At 29.5% G+C, this 13,033-nt stretch overlaps 2 protein-coding genes across 2 annotated transcripts; one reads left to right on the forward strand and one right to left on the reverse strand.

The window, feature by feature from the left end:
- Positions 1 to 1,094: 1,094 nt before the first annotated feature.
- Arl6IP1 (ADP-ribosylation factor-like 6 interacting protein 1) lies at positions 1,095 to 7,349 on the reverse strand. The gene is made up of 5 exons (XM_074128347.1): positions 7,174 to 7,349; positions 6,892 to 7,025; positions 5,006 to 5,243; positions 1,648 to 1,732; positions 1,095 to 1,565 (listed from the first exon to the last, which is right to left on the reverse strand). Exons 1-5 carry the CDS (start codon positions 7,207 to 7,209, stop codon positions 1,438 to 1,440), a joined length of 621 nt encoding a protein of 206 aa, XP_073984448.1. The 5' UTR covers positions 7,210 to 7,349; the 3' UTR covers positions 1,095 to 1,437.
- Positions 7,350 to 7,500: 151 nt separating this feature from the next.
- LOC141454270 (ubiquitin-conjugating enzyme E2 S) lies at positions 7,501 to 12,032 on the forward strand. The gene is made up of 5 exons (XM_074128349.1): positions 7,501 to 7,743; positions 7,973 to 8,120; positions 9,162 to 9,352; positions 9,574 to 9,702; positions 10,818 to 12,032. The coding sequence occupies exons 2-5, from the start codon at positions 7,973 to 7,975 to the stop codon at positions 10,956 to 10,958; spliced, it is 609 nt and encodes a 202-aa protein (XP_073984450.1). The 5' UTR covers positions 7,501 to 7,743; the 3' UTR covers positions 10,959 to 12,032.
- The last annotated feature ends 1,001 nt before the right edge of the window (positions 12,033 to 13,033 follow it).

Genomic DNA, 13,033 nt, shown 5'->3' on the forward strand with positions numbered 1-13,033 from the left:
ATTGAAGAAAATTGATGCTATGTGGCTCGAGAACTACGAGTGTTTTTTTTTTTTTTTTTTTTTTTTTTTTTTTTTTTTTTTTTGCGCATCAACAGCTGAGGTCATTAGCGCCCGGAGCTTTTTCCAGTGCACTGCCGGCCTCCGGACAGTGTTCTCTCGTTACAGACAACACTGTCCATCACCGGACAGTGAGCTGTAAGAAGCTCCTAGGAAGAGAGAATCTAAGGGTCAGCTGCTGGATTCGAACCCGGGACCTCCGCGTGTTATTGATTTTAAATTGGTTTCTGATGAACGCGCGATGATAACATCGTATCTCTTATTCAGCTAGCATTCATTTTTGGTTGTCGAATATTCGTCTTTGGACGAATCGTAGAAGAATATTTAAAGTTGAAGCATTTTAGTGCAGCGTCGGCCTCTGAAAAAGAGTTTTGTTGTTAAAGACGTATCGTTTTTTTCAAATCCTAAAGGCCTCTCAAACGCCCTCAGTAATAGCTTTTAATTTTGAGCGTTACGCAGCTTGCAGCATATAGTATTGGCACCGTCCGATAACCACCGCTCTACAGCATTTATTTTTTTTTATGTTAGAGGAGGTAAAAAAAAAGACGTTTAAATATTGTTAGAATCAAAGACAGTTAATGCAGCAAATCGTTAACTCACCGTCTTGCACCCCTCAAATTTTAAAAAATTATTGCCTGTATATTGTTTTTCAAGGTCTTAGTTAATAGTAATCTGGACAAACTGTTTTTATTGTAAATGAAAACATTTTTTACAGCCTAGTATTTATATTTCAAATTCTAAGTAAGTTCTGTATCTTCACTTCGTTACTGTTTTCAGTGTTATTATTTTGAATCAGATACCAGTTAATTATTTATTAGCATATCTCAATTTGATTCTTTCTTTATGAACAAACAAAAAAACACAAATAAGATCGCATATTTTTTGATAACTAGAGGTCATTCAGTAAACAATTAAAAATTGTTTTAAAAAAGAAGCCTTTTTATTTGGCCACACCATTCAAGATTTTGAAAAAAAGAATAAATCATTAGGTATATTAAAAAAAAAAAATCATTAAATAAAAGAAATAAAATAAGAAGTCACTATTATAGTCTTATATTTAAATAAACGAATCACATTTAACTAGTTAAGCATACAAATCACATATTTTTGGCAAAAAACTCCTGTCTTGATAATAAAAAGTCTTATAAAAAGTTCCTATTCAACAATAACCACTTTGAAATTATTAAATCTAAATAATATAAATTACAAGGACTAGTTATGTATTAAAAATCTTATAGGGTACTCACTAAAATTATTTAATTAAGATAATTTATTTGTAATAATTCAATTAATTCAGTTTGGCTAGACACAGCCTTACTTTTTATATAACTGCAAACAGGGTGAAGAAATTTAATAAATATTAATAAAAGTATTTGCGACTCAATGAAGTTTTGTTTTCTGCGACGAAGTACTTCTTAAAATTTGTGTCAGAAATATGTATATCTTTTGATAATAGTTCTGAATGATACCATTGTGTAGGAGTCCTGGCATTAGAAAGGCTAACAACACTGAAATAATAATAATTATAAACCATTATTAAAAGGAAAAAATTAATAAAGCATTAAAACACATATAGAGAATATGTAATACCTAGAGAATATGTAATAAGAAAGTTATTTACACTGTTTCCAATCCACGCAAAGATACACAAAAGTACAATGGAAATTGTATAATACTGAAAAGAAAATGTATTTTAATTACTATAAAATTTAAAAAAATAACAATTAGCAAAAATGGTACAGGCTTAATTGTTTACGAAATTGACAGTAAGCATTTAGAATGATTGGATTAATTGGTTATTGGTTAATGACCAAAAATTAATACATTCACAGAAAATATTTTTCGTAAGAATCTCGTAGGTAAATACAATGTTTTTAGCTGGAAGAATTCTCTGCCTGCATACTATTATTCAGGGAATTGTGGCAATGGCAAGATTTTTACTGAATAACATATTTTTTATTTATATTATCTAATATTTTTATTTTGATCTTTCAACCCACAGTGCGAAGTTAAATTGTTTTGAGGAGAAAAAGAGAAATAATGGTGCCCTAGACCAAATTTGCTATATATAACAGAATTCTCAAATAGAAATCAAACCTGCTAAGAAAGATAAGTTTTTCTCTAAATTTTCCAAACTGAAAGAGTAACCCCCTAACCGAACTTAAACCAAGATTCTCCAAAATTCCCTAAAATACTTTTTCCACAAAAACATTTCTAATAAAAAATGATTGGTTTGTAACTGTTAGTATAAAAAAGAAACGTAGTCCAACCCGTTTTCCAACAGTTTTCTGAAAGCATATACTAAAAAATCTTTAACTGAAGTTCTTCAAAATTGGAATAGCAAGTTAATCAAGTTAAAATTAAAAAGGTAACGATGAACTAAATTATTTCGAAAGGGTTCTAAAGAAGGCATGTCCCTCAAATATACATACGCTATTTAGGACTATTAATTTAAATGTAAATTTGTCACTTTTCACCATCACAGGCACCTTCTCTTGATAGCAGCAACAGAAAGAATACATTTCAGCACCAAAATAAAACCTGACCTAAAGATGTCAGTGAGAATTCTTTTATAAAAAAGTTTCTACACTCTAGATATTTTCATAAATTTGTAAATTAACTGTGTATTTATCCATAGAGGGTAGGGTCATGAAGTACCCAGATACTTAAGAATTATTTCCTCCTTATTTGAGAACAAGTAATGTTTCAATTTCTTTTATTTTATCCGTATTACATGCATGATAATTGTAAGAGAGTGATTTGGATGCTTCAATTTTAAAGAGAATCTGACATTTGAGTTGCACTGAAAGTAAAATGGATATTTGAAATGGCAGTTGCTTTTAGAGTTCTTTTAATACATAACTCTTGAAAATTATTTTCGAAAGTTAAAAACATGCGGATTACATAATGAACACATGAAAAATTTGATTATGTAATGAGTTTTATAGAGAAAAAATGGAGATGCCTTTTTCATTGAGCACCTAAAGTATATGTCTCTATTATTATTAATATTTAGATTAGGGGAGGAGTTTCAAAATGATATGAGAAACTTCATTAAGGCAGACTAAACATAGTTGCAGGAAGGTATGATAACTGTACTTCAAGATGATCATTCTAACCTAAAATTGTTATTTCATTCAGAACTCATTCGTGAATATACACTGGGCCAAAAAAGTCTGTGAACACTAACCTAAATTTTATTACTTTTATTATTATCTTATTAGAAACTTCTTTTATTTTCAAATGAAATATACTATTCGATAGAGAGAAACCAGAGTTTTTCATTTTATATTCAATCTTTTATTTTTGTTCAGCAGGAATATCACAATTAAATGTTTAACAAAACAACACCCCAAACGAATGCAAAAAAAGTCTGTGAACAGCTGTATAAATATGTAAAAACATTAAGATAACAAACAGAAAAACGATTGAATAAAGTTTCAAAGTTCTCTATTGTATTGTAGAAACCACTACAGTCAGTTTTGTGAATAAATAATCTAATTAGTACATATTTAACCACTAATATGGAAGTTCCCAGACCAATTCGAGAACTTATTGTGACGTTGCGAAATGAAAGAAAAAGTATTCGAGAAATAGGGAAGATAGTTCAAAAAAACCCTTCAACGGTGCATAATATAATAAAAAAGTACGGAAATGTGATTAGTAGGCCACGCAGTGGACGGCCACCAAAACTTAATTCCTTTCATAAACTGCAAATTCTGAAGTCTGTTCGAGAAGAACCCAGGACAAGCGCTCAAAAAATCAGTCAAGAATTATCAAGGGATTATGTGTAAGCGTAACACCACAGACAATTAGAAATAAATTACATGAATACGATTATTGCGGTCGAGTCCCGAGGAAAAAACCTTTAATCAATAAAATAAATAGTAACCGCCGATTGGATTTCGCGAAAGAATGTGTTTCTAAGCCTTCTAGTTTCTGGGAAACCGTAATCTTTTCAGATGAGTCGAAATTCAATGTATGTGGGTCTGATTGACGACAAAAAGTGTGGCGAAAAAGAAATGAAGCTACGAAAATGAAAAATATGAAGCCTACTTTTAAGCATGGGGGAGGCAACATTCTGGTGTGGGGCGCATGAGTGCTAAAGGAGTGGGCAAGTTAGATCTAATTAATGGTATGATGGACCAATATGTGTATGTGGATATATTAAGACGCAATTTAAAAAAAAATTCAAAAAAATTAGGGTTGGAGGGAACGTTTGTCTTCCAACAAGACAATGACCCGAAACATACCGCACTAAAAACTCGGGAATGGCTTTTAAATAATACACTCTGGCGCCTAAACACCCCTCCACAATTGCCAGACCTTAACCCAATAGAACATTTGTGGGATGAAATCAGCCGCGAAATAAATAAACGAGGAATAAGAAACCGTGAACAACTAAAAAACGCTATTTTAGAAAAGTGGGATAAAATTCCAACATTGACGACCACAAAATTATTAGGATCGATGAAAGCTCGCTTGTTGGAAGTGATTAGGAACATAGGAGGTCCTACAAGTTTTTAAAATTTATAATTCACGTACAATGTGTAAGAATGATTTATTTCTGCAAAGTGTTCACAGACTTTTTTTGCATTCGTTTGGGGTGTTGTTTTGTTAAACATTTAATTGTGATATTCCTGCTGAACAAAAATAAAAGATTGAATATAAAATGAAAAACTCTGGTTTCTCTCTATCGAATAGTATATTTCATTTGAAAATAAAAGAAGTTTCTAATAAGTTAATAATAAAAGTAATAAAATTTAGGTTAGTGTTCACAGACTTTTTTGGCCCAGTGTATATTGTACATATATATAATAAATAATACAATAAATATAGAAGCCTAATAATTTAAGACGTGTCAACATCTATGGTCACTTATAATGATCAAAAATATAATTTTTCAAATTATAATATTTAAACAATATATTTTTTTAAATTATTTTACCAAGTTTGGTCGAGAAGCCTTCAAATCCATCAAATTAGTCCACGCTAATTTTGCAGTAACTATGAAATTGGCAACTGATCTGCAAATCTCTTCAAGTTCACGTTCTTTACTGGCAGTCCAATTTTCTTGTTTCCATACAGTGGAACTTATAATTGGACCAAAGTAGTCCACCAAAGTTAAACAAAGAAATGTTAAGCTTAATGTGGTGAGCACAGAAGGATCGTAATAAGCAAGTTCTCTGAAATGAATAAAACTACTTAAATTCAAATAATAAGTAAATCTTTTAACAAATAAGTCTAAATTACTGTTTGCTAAATTTAAAAGCTAATAATTTTTCAGGTGGACAAGTGGACTGTATATTTAGCTTAACGGCGCTTAAAAAGTGAATATAGCTTGCTCTAGAGCAGGGATGGCCAACCCAAATGATCTTGTAAATCACTTTGGAAATTCATTATGTGTTTGCGGTTTTGTGAAAATAGAAAACAGGATGAATGACTAATTATTATCATTCATCCATATAAAATAGATTATATAATGACGACAATTATGAGACGATCGAATAATATTTACTGTCCACTTCCAAATACGCATAAAAACCAAAGCAACCTAATATAACAAAAACATTATTAAATTTATTGGTTAAAATCTCGGAACCAGTTTAAGGGCGAGGAGGAAACGGCCTCTCACCTGCTGTCCGACTGCGTTGCAACCGAGCGGTTGCGCTATGAAACCTTTGGAACTTTGAGACCAAAGTTAATAATAGCGCAAAAAAAACTAGTAGTCCTCAACCTTTTTAGTAGGGGAGGTTTCGTCTACTAGATCCTACGGGGAAGGCACAATAAGTCTCTTATTGCTTCGGTGCCGTGGGGCATTGGTCACATCCCTTTTCTAATAAATCTATCTATCTATCAATCAAATGGGTTATGTAACACCACACTATAAATCAAAATATTGCTCAAAATAACAAATTTTGTAAAATAAAGATAAATCTCGCGGGTCATAAAATTATACAAGGCAGACACATATACTATACTACAGCATTGGAATTATTGATATTATACTCAAATACAGAGATATATGATGCCTACAATTTGGTAAAATTACATACTATGTGCGATAGTATTAAGCCCAATATTAGGATATTAAGTTTTGTAGTTTGTGAAAGATCTAACATGAGAAAACTTCAACTTGAAATGAAAGTGAAAAGAGCAAAATGAAGATAACTTTACTTCTAAATTTGAATATGTTTAAAAACAAAATTATTTTATTTCTAAATGCGGATGGGCACCTGAGCAGTACTTGCTGATAATTAACTAATTAACAAATCTTTCATGATACCTTTTAATTTCGTAACTATCAAGTATTTAATTAATATTAGCTAACATATTAAAATCTTTTTCATTTGCGTATCACCTAACTTTTACATTAATTACACAAAATAGCGGAAATACAAACAATACAATATAATCCTTAACAAATGTATAGTAAGACTTCACCAGTAGATTACACATATTTGACTGGGCAAATCAAATTCTTATTCTATTCAATACTAAACATTAAATTAATCTTACTGGGAATTTTTTCATCTTCAACCTCTTATCTAAACAATTTCACCGCATTGAGTAATCAACCCTGAAAGCTAGGCTTATAGAACAATTCGGTATAAGTTCAGCGTAGTCAGTCCCGTCTGATTGTTGTCGAATTTATTATTTAAAACGTAATTTTATTACGATTCACCAATTAACCTTTTCACTATCTACGTAGCAACAAACAAAACTTTTATTGTGCTAATATCAGGCTCCAATTTAAAATTCTATGCAACAATTACCGAAGCACTAAATCTTACTTGAGAACTAAACGAATATTTTCATCGAATTCAAACTTACAAAAATAACAGAGTTACGCAACCAATTATAATCCATGGATAATACTTTTTTTTCCACAACAGTACTGAATTTGCTAATAAAGTAACTTCCCTCCAGTTGTCCAAACCTCTTTTTAGTTTTTTGACGTAAACTTCCTATAAAAATGTATGTGTAAACATATAAAATGTTTTATTTAAAAATAATGTAAAATAAATTCAAACCAATTAAAAATTCATGTTAATAAGAAATAAGTAAACTGAATTAAATGTAATAATTATTAAAATTAATGGCTTATTAGCATACTTTTTCAAAAACAACAGCAGGATTCCCTTCAGCCATAATAATGTTAACAATATAGCAGCACAATTTTCATAGAAACGGACGTGCACACGGCGCTCAAATGAAAATAATAACAAATAATAACCGTCAAGACGCACCCTCGCACCCACCTCTATCTTCAACAAGCATTCTGTTGCCAATGATACCTAAATATTCCGTTATACTGAAGTTTTAAGTATGTTTTGTTATTACTGTTAAGAGTCAAGTATCACACTGTTTAATTTAACTTACATTTTTTTAAGTATATGCATTAAAAATTATGGCAATAACATTAAAAGAATAAAGAAGAGAATAAATAAAGTATTCAAAGATATCATTGGTTAATTTCAAAAATAGTCTGGTAATCCAGTGACGTTACCGTTTCGCTTTTGAGCTTTCTGTTCTTAGTTCACAATTCTATTCTCAGTTCAGTTCAACGCGACCAAGCGTACGTAGTGTAATTAGTGGTAATCCATCAGTGTCCGTTGTAAGAGGTGTGAGAGTAGTCAGTGAAACAGGAATTGAGGTTATTTTTGTTTTTATTTTGGCTGCAAAGTAAGTAAGAAGCCTTAAATACTACTTGAAATATTTTCCTAAATTTATTTAGTTATTTTTTGGTCAATTTACCCTTCACCTTTGAAAATAAGGTTATAAAAACTACTTTATTGTTTATTATTTTCTCTTTTGTTAAAGGAATAAAAAACCTTTTAGTAAATCTAAAATTCTTTAGCAAAAATTACTTTTTCTCCAACAAATTAAAAATGCATTTTAATTTTCCTTATAGATGTCAAACGTTGAAAACCTTTCCCCACAAATAATTCGCCAGGTAACTAAAGAACTGCATGAATTGATGACGGATCCACCAGAAGGAATTAAAGTGTTTATGAATGAAGAAGATATAACAGACATCCAAGCTTACATTAAAGGACCAGGTATATTTACAAAAAAGATTATGAACCCTACAAGCTATTCAGTACTTCTTAATTTTTGAATCATAGTTAAAATTGGAGCCATAAATGAATATCAGGAAGTATAACTTAGCCAATAGTACATATCAGAAACTATAACTAAGTACAAAGTTTAGTATCAGTTAGTTCAATTTTTGTTTTCACAATAAATTGTATTTAAAATGTAAACCTCCTTTCGACTGGCAATTTTGAAGGAATTTATTAAAAGATTATTATAAATATTAAGAGATAAAAAAACACAATATCAGTATCTATATACATTAAATGTGCTTTTATTCATGATCTCTTTTTTTTAAATTAAACTTTAAAACAACTTATAATGATGACACTCGACTGTAGAAGCCTGTTTTTGCCACATTATTTATAAATTATCGAATGAAAACGAATTTAAATAAAGAAAAAGTTTATCACCTTCATTGTTAATCGACAATCGTCAAGTTCGTAATCTTTTTTAGGAATAAACCTTTATTTTCGACGAAAACTCTGTTTCGAAAATTTTATAAAGAACGCAATAGTTTTCTTACTAAAACAGTCAATTACCAGAGGTGTTTTTTTTTTATTTATTCCTAATATGAATTAAATTTGTAATTTGAAGTCTTCTAATTAAAAAAAATTAAAAGGATTGCCTCAAAGGAAACAGTAAAACAGCTCTTTATTATCAAGATTCTTCTGGTTTGAGTTCTTGAGCTCGTACAAGTAATAAGGATTGTAGAATCTCACGGGGATCGGTTAAATAGAACTCTTTTTGTTCTTTATGGGGTTTATTCTTGAAAGTTTTTGCTTAATAAAGCCATCATCGGCTTACATTGCTCCGAGAACGTTTTATACTCTACAATACTAAAGATTATCACAATGACTTTAGACAGAAGAGGATAACTAATTCCCATGTTAGTGTTAGTACATAAACTTCACTAATAAAAGTTAAAATGTAATTCTTACAGGATTTTGTGCGTGTGTGTGTGTTTGTGTTTAAAAGTAATATTTTACTTCTCTTTATTTTTGCAGCTGATACACCTTACGCGGGAGGAGTTTTCAAAGTTAGATTATGTCTTGGAAAGGACTTTCCCCAAGGACCACCAAAAGCATTTTTCCTTACAAAAATTTTTCACCCTAATGTAGCAAAAACTGGAGAAATATGTGTTAATACATTAAAAAAGGATTGGAAATCTGATTTGGGAATTAAACATATATTACTGGTATTACATATTACTTTACAAATTGTTATTGTATTAGAAAAGCGTTAAAGGGAAAAAAACAAAGATATTTTTTATGCTTATAGCTAATCATTTTAAATTTAAAATAATAGAAACAAAAAGAAAAGAGATATTTGAGAAACTGTAAAAAACGTTTATAACATTTTTCAATAAATTCCAAAAATTTGCATTTGTTTTTATTTGTTTGTGATTTTTTTTTTCAGACTATAAAATGCCTTTTGATAGTTCCAAATGCTGAATCTGCACTAAATGAAGAAGCTGGTAAACTTCTACTGGAACATTATAATGATTATTCTCAGCGTGCAAAAATGATGACCGAGATACACGCATTGGTAAAAATTCTTATTTTTCCTACTAACATTAAATAAAGATTTTATGTTTAAAAAAATAACAGTAGTAAATTCTCTACTGATGATTTTCAATGTAAAACAGTCTTAGACGGTTAGAAAACGGAAATTGCAATTGTAGAGTATTAAAAGTTGTAGGTAAATACATATAAGTTGAGATGATATCAGAAATGATAAATCAGTTAGCTCGATTTAAAACGATAAAGCAGCTGAAAACCGAATTCTTTGCATCAATTATAGAAAAGAAAAGAATTCCCAATAATTTATTTTTGCTCTCAAAAATGAAGTTGAATTTAATAACTTATAAAAACCTCTAATTCAGCCATCGTCCTTACATTTGCATGTCACTTTTTGCATTACATTAATAAAAAGCTGAGTGTGCAGTGAAACGCCTTTTTAGGCTGGTTATCATTTTCATTTTTTGAAATTATTAGTCATCAAAAGTCACATTCTTAGTTTTTCTTAAAGATTTGAATTTAAATTGAAGTTACTTTTATATCTTATGTGGTTTTGTATAGGAACAGTTATTGTAATTATGAAGGCATTGAATTTTATAACAAGGGGGTTAGATAAGAGACTAATTCTTAAAGTTCTCAGTTAAAAACAATTTCTATAAAAACAAAAAATTGTTCATAATAAAGTTGTAAGTATAAGTGAATACCAAATTACAGTGGTGTATTAGTAAATTAGTAGCCTAGATTAAAGAAAACCATATGGTCCTTTTTCGAAAAAAGTTCGAAGCCCTATAAAATAAAAATAAGCTGAATTGCCATGTTTGTCTAAAAGTTGTATTTCTCTACCCAGTTGATTGAGGGAACAATAAATTTTAGATAGACCCTTATGTTTTATACATACCTATATTCTTTAAAAAAACATTTGCACCCTAAGGGACCACAGTAAACTATCCGGTAGGACATTTGTATACAGGGTGAAACGTTTATTTTAGATTGCATTAGAAGTGGCTAGAAGTTATCTTCTTACAAATCTATAAGGTCAAAGCAGATTTTAGTTAAACATGAATGATGTACAAACAGGCATTTTTTTTTTTTTGTTGATTCATTATAAGGTATTGCGGTTTACAATGTGTTGATTATTTGCAGTCGTTGAAAGCTGTTAAAAGTATGGATCTTCAGTCTTCATCGGATGGCCCAACCGCAAAAAAACACGCTGGAGATAAGAATGTAGCAGCAGAAAAGAAGAAACTTCTTAAAGAGAAAAAAAGAATTTTAAAAAGATTGTGAGGTTTATCCTAAAATTGTAAATGAAATTTAGATTATATTTAAATGTAAATATGTGCAGAAGAAAGTTTTATTTATAGATGCCAAATTTATTTATTTACACAAAATTTATTATAAAAAAAAAAATTAAGAAAATCCCTTAAAAAGAAAGATTTGTTCTAAACATAGTTAAATACTATTTATTGCATATTTGTGTAAATAAATTATTGAGCATTGTTCTGTTGTAATAGAAGTGGATTACAAAAATTGTAAGAGATTTTTTTAAAAATACAAAATTGTACAATTGTTATCGTGCAAGCAATTAATCTTCATGATCAATTCAATTTGGAGGGTTTTTATTTTATTTTTAAATGTGAAAATTTTATTTTAATATATTTTGATTTTTGTTTTCTAATTTTAATTATTTTAATTTTTCTTATAAAAAAAAAAATAAAAAATAGCAGTATGAAATGAGCTAACATATAAGTAGATTGTGAAAGACCTTTAGATTTTTGTTTTCTGTAAACTTATTATTTATAAATCAAAGAAAGAAAGTAAATAATTTATCACTGCAAGTCATCTCTGTTTTCCTAGCATGTTTATGTACTGGGCGTATAAAAATTGTATCCGTTTTTCAGTTTTAAAATCAACTCTTTCAATGATTTATTAATATTTAATAATATTCCATCGTGATAAACTGTTGTAATCCATGTAACCACCAGCTGTTTGAACCCTGCCTAATAACCATTCCTTTCCTTTGAAATTTAAAAACAAAAAAAAATAACCCTAGCCTAGCCCCATTTTCATCTTGGGTGAAATTATTAAGTTTCCTCCTGCAAATAATGTAACAAACAACAAGATAAGCCTAAGTTTTAGAAATTTATTGCCATCAATTGTTAAATTTTTTCTTTTGTTTTTAGTATGGAGTTAAGTAATTGCCTGCTTTTCGATTATAATGACAGCGCCATTTTTGTGTACGTTCTAACCAATATTGAACATTAGAATTTGCTGAAAGTCACCATCGGAAAGAGTTAGTGATTATACTTCAGGATTTCATAGGTGTTCATTAATATTTAATAAACATTTACTGACTTCTCATTATTTGTCCTAATCTTATTTGCAAGAATAACGTCAGGTAAATTTTATATAAAAAAAATATTCTGTAGCATTATTATACTTTTTTTTTTTAAGTTTCCCAAAATTTAGGGATGTTATTGGAATCTGGACACTGCCAGTTGAACCTGTCTTGAACTTTAGGCTAGTATATGATTGTCAGGCTGCTAACATTTGGTATTCTGCACATTTGGCATATTAAGGGCCAAGTTGACAATTTATGTATCCGCATTGTGGATTTACAAGTTGTGATATGAGGATTTGTCTCCGTTCTTAGTTCTACATATGACACTAAATAGTTGAGACGAGTTTTATTAATTGGAATACTTGAAATAGTTTACTGAAATATTGTTATTTCTCTATCAATATTTTCTAATACTATGGCAGATTGTGATCTTGGTACGTAGCAGGGTGAAGTTTTTTGATTGAGAAGTCTTTTTTGTAGAGACAGGATATCTTTTATTTACTTCTTCTGATTCTGAAGAGAGTAACCCTTTAAAATGACCGATTATTTTTTATCTTTTGCTATTTTTTCAAATTGTGATATTGCATGCGAGTCTTGTCTTAAAATTCTGTTTTCAGAAATTCTGTGATACTATTTTTTATTTGCAAAATTAATCAATTTTATTCTAATTTGTTTTATCACTGCCAAGGAGATGTTTAATTGTTAGAGTCCACAATAAAGATAGGGGAGATTTTCATTGATTTATTTTAGAGGATGGTTTGGGGTTTATTTCTTTCTGGAATATATTGGAAATTTTGGCTGGTGGTGAACAATTGACTTTTTACATTCCCACATTGGTTTCATAACTTTTGTTTGCAATGCTCCTTTCTGCACATACAATCTTCTAGTTGAATTTCTTGCTTCCTTCAACAAACTATTTCAGTGACTCTTTATATTAAAAAGTCAACTAGGTTTTCAAAAAAAACATTCTAATTAAAATATTTAATTAATGGGAATTAGGTTTGATTCCGTAGTGCTGGAA

The sequence above is a fragment of the Rhodnius prolixus genome, unplaced genomic scaffold (genome assembly GCF_049639745.1).
Source record: "Rhodnius prolixus isolate KJV_2025 unplaced genomic scaffold, Rpr scaffold_9, whole genome shotgun sequence".
Classification (NCBI taxonomy): domain Eukaryota; kingdom Metazoa; phylum Arthropoda; class Insecta; order Hemiptera; family Reduviidae; genus Rhodnius; species Rhodnius prolixus.

Bases quoted from the DNA above. Each gene is read 5' to 3' on its own strand.
- Arl6IP1 (XM_074128347.1), bottom strand. From the start codon at position 7,209: ATGGCTGAAGGGAATCCTGCTGTTGTTTTTGAAAAA. The intron at 1,733-5,005 runs GTAAAATAATTT...TTTTCTTTTCAG, and splicing joins AGGCTTCTCGACCAAACTTG to TATTATACAATTTCCATTGT. The intron at 1,566-1,647 runs GTATTACATATT...TTATTATTTCAG, and splicing joins TCTTATTACATATTCTCTAG to TGTTGTTAGCCTTTCTAATG.
- LOC141454270 (XM_074128349.1), top strand. From the start codon at position 7,973: ATGTCAAACGTTGAAAACCTTTCCCCACAAATAATTCGCCAGGTAACT. The intron at 8,121-9,161 runs GTATATTTACAA...TTATTTTTGCAG, and splicing joins AGCTTACATTAAAGGACCAG to CTGATACACCTTACGCGGGA. The intron at 9,353-9,573 runs GTATTACATATT...TTTTTTTTTCAG, and splicing joins GAATTAAACATATATTACTG to ACTATAAAATGCCTTTTGAT.